Here is a 15665-nt window from a genome sequence, read left to right on the forward strand (position 1 = left end):
ATACATTATAATTAACATTAACCATATGTTAACTAATTGAATTTAAATAAATAAAATAAGATATTAAAAAAAGCATTAACATCTTAGTTAATAATGAATTCCCTTTTCCCACAACTTCTTACCTGTAAAAGCTTTTGCGTCATCCATCACAACATTCAACTCAACCATTTTATTCTCTAAGAAGACAATTTGGGCACACAGACCAAATCTTAGACTTGGAAAAATTATATGAAAAATTTAAGTTGTAATATAAAGGGTTCAAATTCATCTGTTTTTCATAGTTTTCTTTAGTTACTCTTTTTAATTCAAAATAAGAACAAAGAGGGATCCCTGGGTGGCGCAGCGGTTTGGCGCCTGCCTTTGGCCCAGGGCGCGATCCTGGAGACCTGGGATCGAATCCCACATCGGGCTCCCGGTGCTTGGAGCCTGCTTCTCCCTCTGCCTGTGTCTCTGCCTCTCTCTTTCTCTCCGTGTGACTATCATGAATAAATAAATTTAAAAAGAAAAAAAAAAAAATAAGAACAAAGAAAACGATTAAAAAGTTTAAGTGAACATCCCTTTAATGAATACCACTTTGTACAAAGTATCAAATGACCCTTAACACAGAGGTTAAGCAGGTTTAATAGTATAGTTGACCCTGGAACAATGTGGGAATTACAGGTGTCAACCCCCCTACAGAGTTGAAAATCCATGTGTTACCTTCGACTGCTCAAATACTTTACTAAGAGCCTACTGTTGACCTGAAGCCTCACAGATAACATAAACAATCAATTAACACATATTCTGTATGTCATATGTATTCTAAACTGTATTCCTACAATGAAGCAAGCTAGAGAAAAGAAAATGTTACTAAGGAAATCATAAGGAAAAGACATTTATACCACTGTACTATATTTATTTAAAAAAAAGGTCTGCATGTAAGTGGATCCACACAGTCAAACCTGTGTTGTTCAAGGATCACCTGTAGTCCCTCCTAATAGGATCTCCGTTTCTTCAGACCCAATAAGGAGGTATATTTCAATAGACAAGATGGAATTTGAAACCTAGACATCATTTATTTACATAGCAGCTGACCCTTAAACCTTAACAGGATGCCATCAATCTTACTCTCTAAATTTTATGTTCCTCACCTCCACCCCTCACGACATTAAGCTATTTGAGAGCAGAGATCATGCCTTAATTTTCTTTGTACAACCAAGTATAAACTGTCAGCTCAGTATCTTGCATATAGAGTTGTTCTAGCTAAATGAATGAATAAATTCCAGGGTTACAGTAGTCACTTTTGGAATAGAAAAAAATGTTGTTCTTTAAAAATTTTTTATTTTAATTAATTAATTAATTAAAAATATTTTATTTATTTATTCATGAGAGAGACAGAGAGAGAGAGAAGCAGGGACACAGGCAGAGAGAAGCAGGCTCCATGCAGGGAGCCCGATGTGGGACTTCATCCTGGGGCTCCAGGATCACGCCCTGGGCTGAAGGCAGACACTCAACCGCTGAGCCACCTGGACGTCCCCTTTTTTAATTTTTTTAAATCAAGGGTCTCAAAATACTCATCGGTAACAACACCTTTCCTGGTAGGAAGCATTTTAAGGGTCCCTGGCTAATATGTGGGGACAATGTCATAACTGAAAAATAATTCATAGTGATTTTTACATGATAAGAAGAGGCACCAGACAACCTAATGAATAATCACCCAGGGAAAGTGAAGTTTTAAACTATAGGGTAGGCTAAAACTATTTTCTATGGTAAGGCCAGCTACAGGGAGGGGCAGCAATGGTGTTTGCTGCTGACAGTGGCCTGCCTTAGCTACATTTGCCAGCTTCCCATTGGTTGAGGATATGAACCCTGAATTAGGGAAGAACTATTTTGGTTTGGCCTGTGCTGGCTGTGCTGAAAGATGTGCTGTCTGACTCTCTTAACAAGTTGTTTTTCATCAAGTTTTTTAAAAGATTTTATTTATTTACTTGAGAGAGACAGAGAAACACACACACACACACACACACACACAGAGAAAGAGAAAGAGAAAGAGAAAGAGAAAGAGAAAGAGAGAGACAGAAAGAGAACATGAGCAGGGGGAGGGGCAGAAGGAGAAGCCAACTCCTCGCTAAGCAGGGAGCCTGAGGCAAAGCTCAATTCCAGAACCCCAGATCATGACCTGAACAGACACCTAGGTCTACTCCACTCAGGTGCCCCTTTCATCAAGTTTTTAATGGGAAGCCACTGGCTCTGCGTTTGAATCTAAGAGCCCTCTAATTCAGGGACTTTTAGCCCGGGACTTACCCCTTAGCAAATTCTTTCTAATGAATTCTACTTGGCCTCTGTGTGACATTTTTATCCAACTAAATTGGTCTTATTCAGTTAGTAATGAAACTTTGTCTTATTAAAAAAGTGTTCAAGGAGGGAAAGAAAGGAAGGAAGATATATGAAAGAAATATGGCAAAATGGTAATATTTGTTAACTCTAGCCAGTGTCTACAGAAGTGTTCATTGTACTGTTTGTTTTCTGTTTTAATAGATGTTTGAAATATTTCTTAAATTTTTTCAAAGAGATTAAAAAATAGCTTGACTTTCAGAAGCCCTCATATAGAAGCCCTAAGATTTGCCCTGAGGTATGGTGGTATCTGAAATACTTGCCATCAATGGGCAGCTGGGTCAGTAAATCCTGGTAGTCCTCTTTCTCAAGCTGAATCCCCATGTTCTTTACAATAGCATTCAGATTCTTGACACTGACATGTTTTCCCTAAGGAAAAAAGAGGATGTAAATAATACAAGTTAGTACAAGAAGTGGAAGATGCTAGTCTTGAGTATGCATCTGCTGTAACTGCAGAGTGAAATAATGGCCATTTAACTGAACCCAGATAGTCAGTGTTCGAGCTGAGAAGAGAAAATGCGCCCTCAACATTGTGCTATAACTTTTAATTGAAATAATCATGGATGAAAAAGAAGAGTGATAAGTCTGATGAATTGATAAAGATAACCAATGTAAATGAAATCAGAATCTTGAACTTGCTGTATATTACTAAGAATAACTTCCTCTAATATAGTTATACCTACAGAAGAGTGGTAGGTTATAAAGTTCAAGTTCAGTGTCAGTAAACCAGTGGAATAATGGAATAGCATTATTCTAATTGGAAATTAAAAAAAAGCAAATGCAAAGCATAATACATTTTAGCTGCTGTTCTCATAATTCTTACTTTTGAGAGGCTTCACAGTATTCAGTAATCTCTTCTTATATACCTTTCCATCTCCTGTGCAATAGGGTAAAATTCAAGTCAAGAGAAAAAAAGGATAAGGAACTCTATAATTTTGTAAGACATTTTATATAATTCCCTAGAAATTTATTGTTTCACTGTCAAATAATAATAAAAGGAATGCCCACAATGTGGTCAATCTATTTCCCAGTTGGAACACACGGCAGTAGCTGATGCAGGCCACAAATACACCCACATATGTGCTTCTAATTTTTCCCTTCTTTAACTGTACTTTGAACTCTTTGTCTTTCTCTTTTTCTTGCCTCTGCTCTAGGCCCATAAGGTATTCTTATAAATGTATGTTTAGCCTGGATGGTAGAGCCTATAAAGGGATTTTATTAAAAATAGTTATCAACCCAAACAGTAGTATAAAACAATATTTAAATTTTGTTCTCTCAGCAAACTCTTTTCATAAATGGAATTCAACAGGGACAAAGAACAAGGGACATTTGCCAGCCTAGTCCATCTCCATAGGTGCTGTCTCAGAGTGCCCTTTCCTGTGGAAGGAGTGTCTGAAGCATTGACTGAATACTCAGCGCCTGGCATATGTACGTGGCCATCTCCATTATAGTCCATCTGCTTCTTTTGGCATCTCTACCCTGTTTGCTCAGAGCTGATATCCTAACTATGCTCCAATTCTCATAATTGGCCCCTTGAGAGCAATCTGGGGGAATGCTAGACATAGGGAGTGGCCACAGCCTTAGGTATATGTGAGGAGAATATAGATGGGCATTGAGCATTTGTTGCTTGGGCTGCTGCTTCTGCCATAAGGGGTGCTAGCACCCACCCTGATGTGGGTGATCAGGCTTGCTCTTGCTTGGGGGACACAAGCTGGAGAGTGGAGGGATGTCTACATGGAGGTCCTTGAGACTGGGCAGGAGGCCCAGGTGAAGCACAGGCTGGCCTGGTAGGGTCTCTGGGGGCGAGTATATGCAGATGCCCAGGAGGTAGAATTTTTGAGGGACTGACCGGTTGGATCATTGACCAATCAGAATCAAATACTGACAGCTTAGGCATATGGTCTTGGAGGTTCCCTGCTCTCAGATGTTTATTTTTTAGTTGCTGGATTATGGGGAGATGGGAGGGCTCTCAGGGGAAGCACTGAGAATATGGAGTACACTCAAGGGACTAAAGAAGAATTTAGTTGTGTAGCATTCATAATATGTATAATATATAGCAAGGTGTCCATTGACTGAATGAAAAAGACAGGAATTTCTCACCTGTAAATTTCTCACTTCCAAACTAAAACACAAGGGACAAGAATGGGGTTTATTATGTCTGGATTGCATTTTCCTTAGGAGGTTTCTCAGGGCATTAGACAATTCTCACCCAGAAGCCCACAGTGCCCCATTTCCCTGAGCACCATGATGGCATATTAAATACTCACTAGAGATTGGCAGAGTTTTTGACAGCATCAACTGTTCTTCTTCAGTAATCTCAATTCCCATGTTTCCCAGCACATTTTTTAAGTCACTGGCTTCAACCTTTTCTCCTTTGAATAGATGGGAATCATTTCAGGTGACAATATTAAAAAATACAATTATTCTAAATTATGAAAAACATAATCCAGTACAGCATTATTTCTAACTGCAGGATGAAGTTGAAATACACGAGTTATTGTAAAATTCAATACCTGAAAAAATTTTTAATCAAAATAAGAAGATAACACTCCTATTCCATGTCTGGGTCAGTATAGCATGGAGTGTAACTGCCCAATGACTTATGATGGTATACAGAATAGACATAATTATGCTGGCAAGTAATACCTCTGTTACTGCTTTATGACTTGAATTATGGGGCTTAACTGTACTGTTCATAGTGCTCATAACCCCTGATGCAAAAACTTCACATTAGAGATTCACTATGTTCACCTACCTTTTGATTCTTTAAACACTAGAGAAATGGACACGTTACTGGCCAAAATATTTGAGAGTGCCCATGCTTCTCCTAAATCTCTAATGATTTAAATTATTGTCAATAAGACAAAATCATCAATAAATAAGAAAATAAATAAAAGAGCAAAGCAAACTTACTATTGATGGCTAGAGGGGGTAAACTACTGCTTTAAAAAGGTAATTCTCTACAAGGCATCAAGATCTCAATTTTATGATGTTGTATACAAGTTCTCACTCACCTGTAAAAGCACTAGCTGCTTCCATCAACACATCCAAATCAACCTTTTCGTTTTCTGTAGGAAAATTCAGAATTTAGATTTAGTTGAAGATAACAAGACTTGAACAATTAAATAAAACTCTTTTTTTTTTTGAAGATTAAAGACAATTTTAAGTAATCTCTACAACCAACATGGGGCTTGAACTCAAAACCCCAAGATCAAGAGTCACAGGCTCTATTGACTAAGCCAGCCAGGTGCCCCTATATAAAATTCCTAAATAAAGATTTGGTGTATGAAATACCAATAATTGTCCATGTTTTATTCTAAAATTTTTATTATATTTTCAATCCACAGAAACATATAACAAAAAGTCTGAGCTTTAAGTATATATCTATTCAATTAATATAGCTTCTTTTTTTACTTTATGAGCTATTAAAAATCTTTAGAATGTTATGATGAATGGAATGTTTTGTTTGTTTGAAGTCAGGTCCATCCCAAATGTTAGTTTTCCTTCTTTCAGGCCTAGTTCTATTGCACTGAGTAGAAGGCTGAGATGGTTAGAGCCACAGTTCTCAAAGTGTGATCCAGGGACCTCTGGAGTCACCCAATACCCTTTGTCTTTTACACTTTTGACATTTGCACTGATGATGCAAAAGCAGTGGTGGGTGAAACTGCTGGCATCTGTGCATAAATCAAGGCCATGGCAACAAATGTACTTGCAGTCATTGTGTTCTTCACTGTACATGCTTGTAGTAAAAGAATGTCAGTTTCACTTAAGAATATTCCTGATAGAAAAAATGAGTCGGAAATATCAGAAAGGGAGACAGAACATGGGAGACTCCTAACTCTGGGAAACGAACTAGGGGTGGGGGAAGAGGAGGTGGGCAGGGAGTGGGGGTGACTGGGTGACGGGGGCACTTGATGGGATGAGCACTGGGTGTTATTCTATATTTTGGCAAATTGAACACCAATAAAGTATAAATTTATATATATAAAAAAAGAATGTTCCTGATAGGGGATCTCTGGGTGGCTCAGTGGTTTAGTGCCTGCCTTCCGTCCAGGGCGTGATCCTGGAGTCCCGGGATCAAGTCTTGCACCAGGCTCCCTGTATGGAGACTGCCTCTCTCTCTGCCCGCCCCCTCCACATCCCTCATGAATAAATAAATAAACTCTTTAAAAAAAAGAATGTTCCTGATAATATAGCAAAAGTTATTTATTTTATTACATCCTAACCCTTGAGAACACATTTTTAAATATTCTGTATAACGAACTGAAAAGTTTGTATAAAGCACATCAGTCACATACTAAAATACAATGATTTCTTGAGAAAAAGAACTTGTGTGATTGTTTGAGTCTCAAGCAAAGTAGCTGCTTTTTTCATAAACATTATTTTCATTTGCAAAAATGGACAAAATCCAGGTGTTCAGAGTATTTGGTATTTGTGAAGCATCTTCCTGAAAATGAACAAAGTGAGCCTGTTATTGTAAGAAAACAACTGACAGTAGATATTTAATGGTAGAGTCTGAGTTTTCAAATGAAAATTTAAATTTAGAAGATCTTATATCCACCCTATGACTTGATAGGTTCCTAATACTTAAACACTTTTTTGACTGGATTGGTGGTGATATTAACAAATGTGATTTAAAAAAAATTAAGAAATTTATTCATTTGAGAGAGAGAAAGTGAGAGAAAGCAAGAGCTTGAGCAGGGGAGGGAGGGTCAGAGGGAGAGAAAGAAGCAGTCTTCCTGCTGAGCAAGGAGTCTGTTTTGGAGCTTGATCACAGAACCCTGAGATCAAGACCTGAGCTGAAACCGAGTTAAGGTGCTTAACTGACTGAGTCACCCCAGGCACCCCTATTCTAAACTTTTTTGTCTTCATTTTGCTCCTTTTTCTGTTTCTCCTCCACCCCGCTTGTGTGTGTGTGTTTATGCCAATCATATAAGCTATGAACTTCTGCTTCACACTTCTAGTATCCCTCTCTCTTTAACCTACCACGTCCCATCGGCCCTCCCCTTCTATCACCAGTGCAGTTCCTTAATAAAGACCCTTATCATCTGGACCTTGGCAGCAACCTCTCTGCCCCTGTTTTTTCTCTCTCTGCTGGAGAGAGGTAGACTAGTCATTATCTACAGGATAAAGGTATGTATGTATGTATGTATGTATGTATGTATGTATCTATCTATCTATCTATCTATCTATCTATCTATCTATCTATCAGGCTCCACAACAAACATGGGGCTTGAACTCATGTCTCTGAGGCTAAGAGTTTCATGTTCTATTGACTATGCCAACCAGGTGCCCCAGACCAAGGAATCTTAAAATGCTCACCAATAACTGGGAGTAGGTGACTCTGCAGGTCCTGGATTTCGTTTTCTCAAGTCTGAACCCAGTATTTTGTAGAACATTTCCTAGCTAGAGTCAGGAAAGAAAAAAGTAGATAAGGATGTCACAAAATGAAAAACCAGGCCATCAACCTTACCTAGAAATGAGAGCAAAAGAAGCTCTTTACATTAACTTGTGTGGGAGTCAGGAAGAGCACATGATACTATAACTAAACTTTTGAGAGAAGTTTATACAAGAGAGAAATAAAGTAAAGAACAAGTTTGGCTACTGGTAAATTAGGCAAAGACAAAACCATATCATGTTATTCTGGCCAAAAAGTAAGATTTGAAACTCCCTACAGTAACAACAAATTGCCTTCTTAATATAATTATACATAACGAAAAATTCGAGTTAATGAGGCAAAATGACTGAAAACTATTGGTGTAGTTTTGATCAAATCACTATAAAATAGGAGGACTTACAGAGTCAATTTCAGATGAGTTAAATAATAAATGAAGAAAGTGAAATCTTAGGAAATCAAAGATAAAATATATATAAGTTTTATATGCTATCTAGATAGTAAGGGACTTTCTAAATACGAAAAAAGAAGAAATCATAGAAGGAATGACTGACATAATTAAATACACAAAAATTAAAAATGTGTATCAAAATACAACATAATGGACAGAGAGTAGATTTGTGGTTTTTTAGTCTGGGAGGGCTGTGGGGAATGAGGAGTGATGGCTAATGGAGATAGTATCTTTTTAGGGTGATGAAAATGTTCTAAATTTATAGTGCTGATGGTCATGCAATTGTTAATATACTAAAAACCACTGAATTATACACTTTATTTATTTTTAAAGATTTTTATTCATTTATCCATGAGAGACACAGAGAGATTCATAGAGAGAGGCAGAGACACAGGCAGAGGGAGAAGCAGGCTCCATGCACCGGGAGCCCGATGTGGGATTCGATCCCGGGTCTCCAGGATCGCGCCCTGGGCCAAAGGCAGGCGCCAAGCCGCTGCGCCACCCAGGGATCCCCAACCACATCTTCTTTATCCAGTCATCTTTCGATGGACACCGAGGCTCCTTCCACAGTTTGGCTATTGTGGACATTGCTGCTAGAAACATCACGGTGCAGGTGTCCCGGCGTTTCACTGCATCTGTATCTTTGGGGTAAATCTCCAACAGTGCAATTGCTGGGTCGTAGGGCAGGTCTATTTTTAACTCTTTGAGGAACCTCCACACAGTTTTCCAGAGTGGCTGCACCATTTCACATTCCCACCAACAGTGTGTAAGAGGGTTCCCTTTTCTCCGCATCCTCTCCAACATTTGTTTCCTGCCTTAATTTTCCCCATTCTCACTGGTGTGAGGTGGGATCTCATTGTGGTTTTGATTTTTATTTCCCTGATGGCAAGTGATGCAGAGCATTTTCTCATGTGCATGTTGGCCATGTCTATGTCTTCCTCTGTGAGATTTCTCTTCATGTCTTTTGCCCATTTCATGATTGGATTGTTTGTTTCTTTGGTGTTGAGTTTAAGAAGTTCTTTATAGATCTTGGAAACTAGCCCTTTATCTGATACGTCATTTGCAAATATCTTCTCCCATTCTGTAGGTTGTCTTTTAGTTTTGTTGACTGTATCCTTTGCTGTGCAAAAGCTTCTTGTCTTGATGAAGTCCCAATAGTTCATTTTTGCTTTTGTTTCTTTTGCCTTCGTGGATGTATCTTGCAAGAAGTTACTGTGGTCGAGTTCAAAAAGGGTGTTGCCTGTGTTCTTCTCTAGGATTTTGATGGAATCTTGTCTCACATTTAGATCTTTCATCCATTTTGAGTTTATCTTTGTGTATGGTGAAAGAGAGTGGTCTAGTTTCATTCTTCTGCATGTGGATGTCCAATTTTCCCAGCACCATTTATTGAAGAGACTGTCTTTCTTCCAATGGATAGTCTTTCCTCCTTTATCGAATATTAGTTGACCATAAAGTTGAGGGTCCACTTCTGGATTCTCTATTCTGTTCCATTGATCTATGTGTCTGTTTTTGTGCCAGTACCACACTGTCTTGATGACCACAGCTTTGTAGTACAACCTGATCTGGCATTGTGATGCCCCCAGCTTTGGTTTTCTTTTTTAAAATTCCCCTGGCTATTCGGGGTCTTTTCTGATTCTACACAAATCTTAAAATAATTTGTTCTAACTCTCTGAAGAAAGTCCATGGTATTTTGATAGGGATTGCATTAAATGTGTAAATTGCCCTGGTTAACATTGACATTTTCACAATATTAATTCTGCCAATCCATGAGCATGGAATATTTTTTCATCTCCTTGTGTCTTCCTCAATTTCTTTCAGAAGTGTTCTATAGTTTTGAGGGTATAGATCCTTTACCGGTTTGGTTAGGTTTATTCCTAGGTATCTTATGCTTTGGGGTGCAATTGTAAATGGGATTGACTACTTAAATTCTCTTTCTTCAGTCTCATTGTTAGTGTATAGAAATGCCACTGACTTCTGGGCATTGATTTTGTATCCTGCCACGCTGCCAAATTGCTGTATGAGTTCTAGCAATCTTGGGGTGGAGGCTTTTGGGTTTTCTATGTAGAGTATCATGTCATCGGCGAAGAGGGAGAGTTTGACTTCTTCTTTGCCAATTTGAATGCCTTCAATGTCTTTTTGTTGTCTGATTGCTGAGGCTAGGACTTCCAGTACTATGTTGAACAGCAGTGGTGAGAGTGGACATCCCTGTCTTGTTCCTGATCTTAGGGGAAAGGCTCCCAGTGCTTCCCCATTGAGAATGATATTTGCTGTGGGCTTTTCGTAGATGGCTTTTAAGATGTCGAGGAAAGTTCCCTCTATCCCTACACTCTGAAGAGTGTTTTTTTTTAATTTTTATTTATTTATGATAGTCACAGAGAGAGAGGCAGAGACATAGGCAGAGGGAGAAGCAGGCTCCATGCACCGGGAGCCCAACGTGGGATTCGATCCCGGGTCTCCAGGATCGCGCCCTGGGCCAAAGGCAGGCGCTAAACCGCTGCGCCACCCAGGGATCCCCACTCTGAAGAGTTTTGATCAGGAATGGATGCTGTATTTTGTCAAATGCTTTCTCTGCATCTAATGAGAGGATCCTATGGTTCTTGGTTTTTCTCTTGCTGATATGATGAATCACATTGATTGTTTTACGAGTGTTGAACCAGCCTTGTGTCCTGGGGATAAATCCTACTTGGTCATGGTGAATAATTTTCTTAATGTGCTGTTGGATCCTATTGGCTAGTACCTTGTTGAGAATTTTTGCATCCATGTTCATCAGGGATATTGGTCTGTAATTCTCCTTTTTGGTGGGGTCTTTGTCTGTTTTTGGAATTAAGGTGATGCTGGCCTCATAGAACGAATTTGGAAGTACTCCATCTCTTTCTATCTTTCCAAACAGCTTTAGTAGTATAGGTATGGTTTCTTCTTTAAACGTTTGATAGAATTCCCTTGGGAAGCCATCTGGCCCTGGACTCTTGTGTCTTGGGAGGTTTTTGATGACTGCTTCAATTTCCTCCCTGGTTATTGGCCTGTTCAGGTTTTCTATTTCTTCCTGTTCCAGTTTTGGTAGTTTGTGGCTTTCCAGGAATGCATCCATTTCTTCCAGATTGCCTAATTTATTGGCGTATAGCTGTTCATAATATGTTTTTAAAATCGTTTGTATTTCCTTGGTGTTGGTAGTGATCTCTCCTTTCTCATTCATGATTTTATTAATTTGAGTCTCCTCTCTCTTCTTCTTCTTTTTTTTTTTTTAAATATTTTAAGAGGATGTGAGGTTAGATAATGGTTAGTTCATGATTTTTATCTTTTATTCTTTTTTTTAATTTTTATTTATTTATGATAGTCACAGAGAGAGAGAGAGAGGCAGAGACACAGGCAGAGGAAGAAGCAGGCTCCATGCACCGGGAGCCCGATGTGGGATTCGATCCCGGGTCTCCAGGATCACGCCGTGGGCCAAAGGCAGGCGCCAAACCGCTGCGCCACCCAGGGATCCCCCTCTCTTCTTTTTAATAAAGTTGGCTAATGGTTTATCTATCTTATTAATTCTTTCAAAGAACCAACTCCTGGTTCTGTTGGTCTGTTCCACAGTTCTTCTGGTCTCGATTTCATTGAGTTCTGCTCAAATTTTAATTAACTCTCTTCTTCTGCTGGGCGTGGGGTCCATCTGCTGTTGTTTCTCTAGCTCCTTTATGTGTAAGGTTAGCTTTTGTATTTGAGTTTTTTCCAGTTTTTGAATGGATGCTTGTATTGCGATGTATTTCCCCCTTAGGACTGCTTTTGCTGCATCCCAAAGATTTTGAATGGTTGTATCTTCATTCTCATTAGTTTCCATGAATCTTTTTAATTCTTCCTTAATTTCCTGGTTGACCCTTTCATCTTTTAGCAGGATGGTCCTTAACCTCCACGTGCTTGAGGTCCTTCCAAACTTCTTGTTGTGATTTAGTTCTAATTTCAAGGCATTATGGTCTGAGAATATGCAGGGGACGATCCCAATCTTTTGGTATCGGTTCAGACCCGATTTGTGACCCAGTATGTGGTCTATTCTGGAGAAAGTTCCATGTGCACTTGAGAAGAATGTGTATTCAGTTGCATGTGTACGTAAAGTTCTGTAGATATCTGTGAAATCCATCTGGTCCAGTGTATCATTTAAAGCTCTCGTTTCTTTGGAGATGTTGTGCTTAGAAGACCTATTGAGGGTAGAAAGAGCTAGATTGAAGTCACCAAGTATAAGTGTATATTATCTAAGTATTTCTTCACTTTGGTTATTAATTGGTTTAAATATTTGGCAGCTCCCACATTCGGGGCATATATATTGAGGATTGTTAAGTCCTCTTGTTGGATAGATCCTTTAAGTATGAGATAGTGTCCCTCTTCATCTCTCCCTACAGTCTTCAGGGTAAATTTTAGTTTATCTGATATAAGGATGGCTACCCCTGCTTTCTTTTGAGGACCATTTGAAAGGAAAATGGTTCTCCAACCTTTTATTTTCAGATTGTATGTGTCCTTCTGTCTAAAATGAGTCTCTTGTAGACAGCAAATATGGATCCTGCTTTTTTATCCAGTCTGACACCCTGCGTCTTTTGAAGGGGTCATTAAGCCCGTTCATGTTCAGAGTTACTATTGACAGATATGAGTTTAGTGTCATCATGATATCTATTCAGTCCTTGTTTTTGTGGATTGTTCCACTGAACTTCTTCTTAAAGGGGAATTTTAAGAGGCCCCCTTAAAATTTCTTGCAGAGCTGGTTTGGAGGTCACATATTCTTTCAGTTGCTGCCTGTCTTGGAAGCTCTTTATCTCTCCTTCCATTTTGAATGAGAGCCTTGCTGGATAAAGTATTCTTGGTTGCATGTTCTTCTCATTTAGGACCCTGAATATATCCTGCCAGCCCTTTCTGGCCTGCCAGGTCTCTGTGGAGAGGTCTGCTGTTACCCTAATACTCCTCCCCATAAAAGTCAGGGATTTCTTGTCTCTTGCTGCTTTAAGGATCTTCTCTTTATCTTTGGAATTTGCAAGCTTCACTATTAAATGTCGAGGTGTTGAACGGTTTTTATTGATTTTAGGGGGGGATCTCTCTATTTCCTGGATCTGAATGCCTGTTTCCCTTCCCAGATTAGGAAAGTTTTCAGCTAGGATTTGTTCAAATACATATTCTGGCCCTCTGGCCCTTTCGGCGCCCTTGGGAACCCCAATTAAACGTAGGTTTTTCTTCCTCAGGCCGTCATTTATTTCCCTTAATCTGTCTTCATGGTCTTTTAGTTGTCTGTCTCTTTTTTCCTCAGTTTCCCTCTTTGCCATCAACTTGTCTTCTATGTCACTCACTCGTTCTTCCACGTCGTTAACCTTCGTTGTTAGGACTTCTAGTTTGGATTGCATCTCATTCAATTGATTTTTAATTTCTGCCTGATTGGATCTAAATTCTGCAGTCATGAAGTCTCTTGAGTCCTTTATGCTTTTTTCTAGAGCCACCAGTAGCTGTATAATAGTGCTTCTGAATTGGCTTTCTGACTTTGAATTGTAATCCAGATTTTGTAACTCTGTGGGAGAGAGGACTGTTTCTGATTCTTTCTTTTAAGGTGAGGTTTTCCTTCTAGTCATTTTGCTCAGTGCAGAATGGCCAAAAACAAGTTGTATTGGGAAAAGGAGAAAAAGAGAGAGAGAAGGAAAGAAAAGAGAAAAAGAAAAAAGAAAAATGGAAGAAAAAAAGGAAAAAAGAGAAGAAAAAGCAAAAGAAAAAGAAAGAAAGGTGAAAAAAGAAAAGAGTGTGGGAAACAATCAGAAATCCAAAAGAAAAAAACAAACAAACACGGGGGAGTGAGTATCTTCTGATTCTGTATACTTTAAGTCCCTTGACTTCCCCTGGAACTTGTTCATCTAGCTGGTCTTCTGGGGGAGGGACCTGTTGTGCTGATTTTCAGGTGTGAACACTTGGGGGAGCTGCTCTGCCCCCTGCCTGGTTCAGGGCTCAGTGGGTGTTGTTTACCCCGTGAGGCCGCAGGAGGAACAACCCCAGTGGTTGCTGTAGCTCTGGAAACCTGGATTCAGCTCCCGCAGGAACTACTCCGTCTGCAGGGCCTGGAGGCTCCAGGGCGGGGTCGCTGATCTGCTCAGCTCAGGGCAGGGGCCTCCTTGCGGTCCTGGGCCCTCTGGGCCTCTGCCTGTCCCGGGGGGAGGCTGGATCCTGGGCTGTGTCCCGGCGCCCTGTGCTCCGGGTCTGCGCTGTTGGATTCGCTCCCGGCCCACAGCCCCCTCCGCGGAGCCCCCGCCCGAGCCCCTCCGAGCTGCTCCGGGTCCCGCCGCGCGCTGCAGCCCTTAGGGAGCTCGGCGCACTCTCCTGGGCGAGCAGGTGTCTGTTAGTGTCCCAGGGAGCCCGAGGGCATCCCCGCCCTCCTGGGGTCCTGCTCTAACTCCCCGCGAGCCCCTTTCCGCCCGGGAAGGTTGGTGCAGCTCCTGCTTTTCCAGGACGGGGCTCTCCTGTCCTGGGGACACTCGCCCCGGCCTCAGCCCGGCTCCTTGCGGGGCCCCTCCCCCTTGGAGGCCTTTTGTTTCTTTATTTCTTTTCCCCGGTCTTCCTACCTTGATAGAAGCGCGAACTCTTCTCACTGTAGCGTTTCAGCTGTTCTCTCTAATTCTCAGGCTGAATTCGTAGATTTTCAGGATGATTTGAAGGTTATCTAGGTAATTTGGTGGGGACAGGTGATTTGGAGACCCTACTCTTCCGCCGCCTGCCCCTCTTCTGTAAAATACATTTCAATAAATTGTTGTAAAAAATACAACATAATAAAGTATAAGTACAAATAACCAACTGTGAAAATATTTTCTGTAGCTATGACAATTGTGCTAATATCTTTAATTTATAAAGAGGACACTCAAATTAATAGGAAAAAACTGGGATCCCTGGGTGGCGCGGCGGTTTGGCGCCTGCCTTTGGCCCAGGGCGCGATCCTGGAGATCCGGGATCGAATCCCACGTCGGGCTCCCGGTGCATGGAGCCTGCTTCTCCCTCTGCCTGTGTCTCTGTCTCTCTCTCTCTCACTGTGTGCCTATCATTAAAAAAAAAAAAAAAAAGGAAAAATCTCATATTCTAATATGATAATGGGCAAAAGGCAGGAACGAATAATTAAAAGACTGAAAGACAATGATATAAAAACAGTTTTTAACTTCATTGATAACAAAAAATCTAAACATTAATTAGATTCCATTTTTCATTTATCAAATTGGCAAGGATCAAAAAATGTGAAAATAATTTATTGTGGCCCGGGCATAATGGGAACCAGTATTTTTATCCATTTGTATATATCACAGCCTTAAACATGGTAAGATTTACAGGATCTACCAGAAGAATCTATGCAAAGAAAATGGCTTAAAGTTGGACAAAGATCACAGATATATAAGACCAAAACACTGGAGACTACCTAAGTGTTTAATAAAAAAGGAATGATTAATTATAAATACA

The 15665-nt window shown here is 40.1% G+C and overlaps 1 protein-coding gene across 8 annotated transcripts in view; it reads right to left on the minus strand.

Annotated features, from left to right (window-relative positions):
• Nucleotides 1–15665, minus strand: part of EFCAB3 (EF-hand calcium binding domain 3) — a 140891-nt gene that overhangs the window by 60823 nt on the left and 64403 nt on the right. For 3 of the 8 annotated variants that reach the window (XM_049114617.1, XM_049114613.1, XM_049114614.1), the window contains exons 7-12: nt 14786–14945; nt 7696–7779; nt 5388–5441; nt 4641–4745; nt 3197–3250; nt 2637–2742 (exon numbers count right to left, since the gene is read on the minus strand). In XM_049114617.1, the coding sequence (XP_048970574.1) occupies nt 2637–2697 (61 nt within the window). In that variant the 5' untranslated portion in view covers nt 2698–2742; nt 3197–3250; nt 4641–4745; ... (1 more) ...; nt 7696–7779; nt 14786–14945. Of the gene's footprint in view, nt 1–122; nt 163–2636; nt 2743–3196; nt 3251–4640; nt 4746–5387; nt 5442–7695; nt 7780–14785; nt 14946–15665 lie in introns of those variants that run through there. The other 5 variants (XM_049114616.1, XM_025436611.3, XM_025436617.1 and 2 more) reach the window with 3 other exon arrangements.

This window comes from Canis lupus, chromosome 9 (genome assembly GCF_003254725.2).
Source record: "Canis lupus dingo isolate Sandy chromosome 9, ASM325472v2, whole genome shotgun sequence".
NCBI classification, from domain to species: Eukaryota; Metazoa; Chordata; class Mammalia; order Carnivora; family Canidae; genus Canis; species Canis lupus.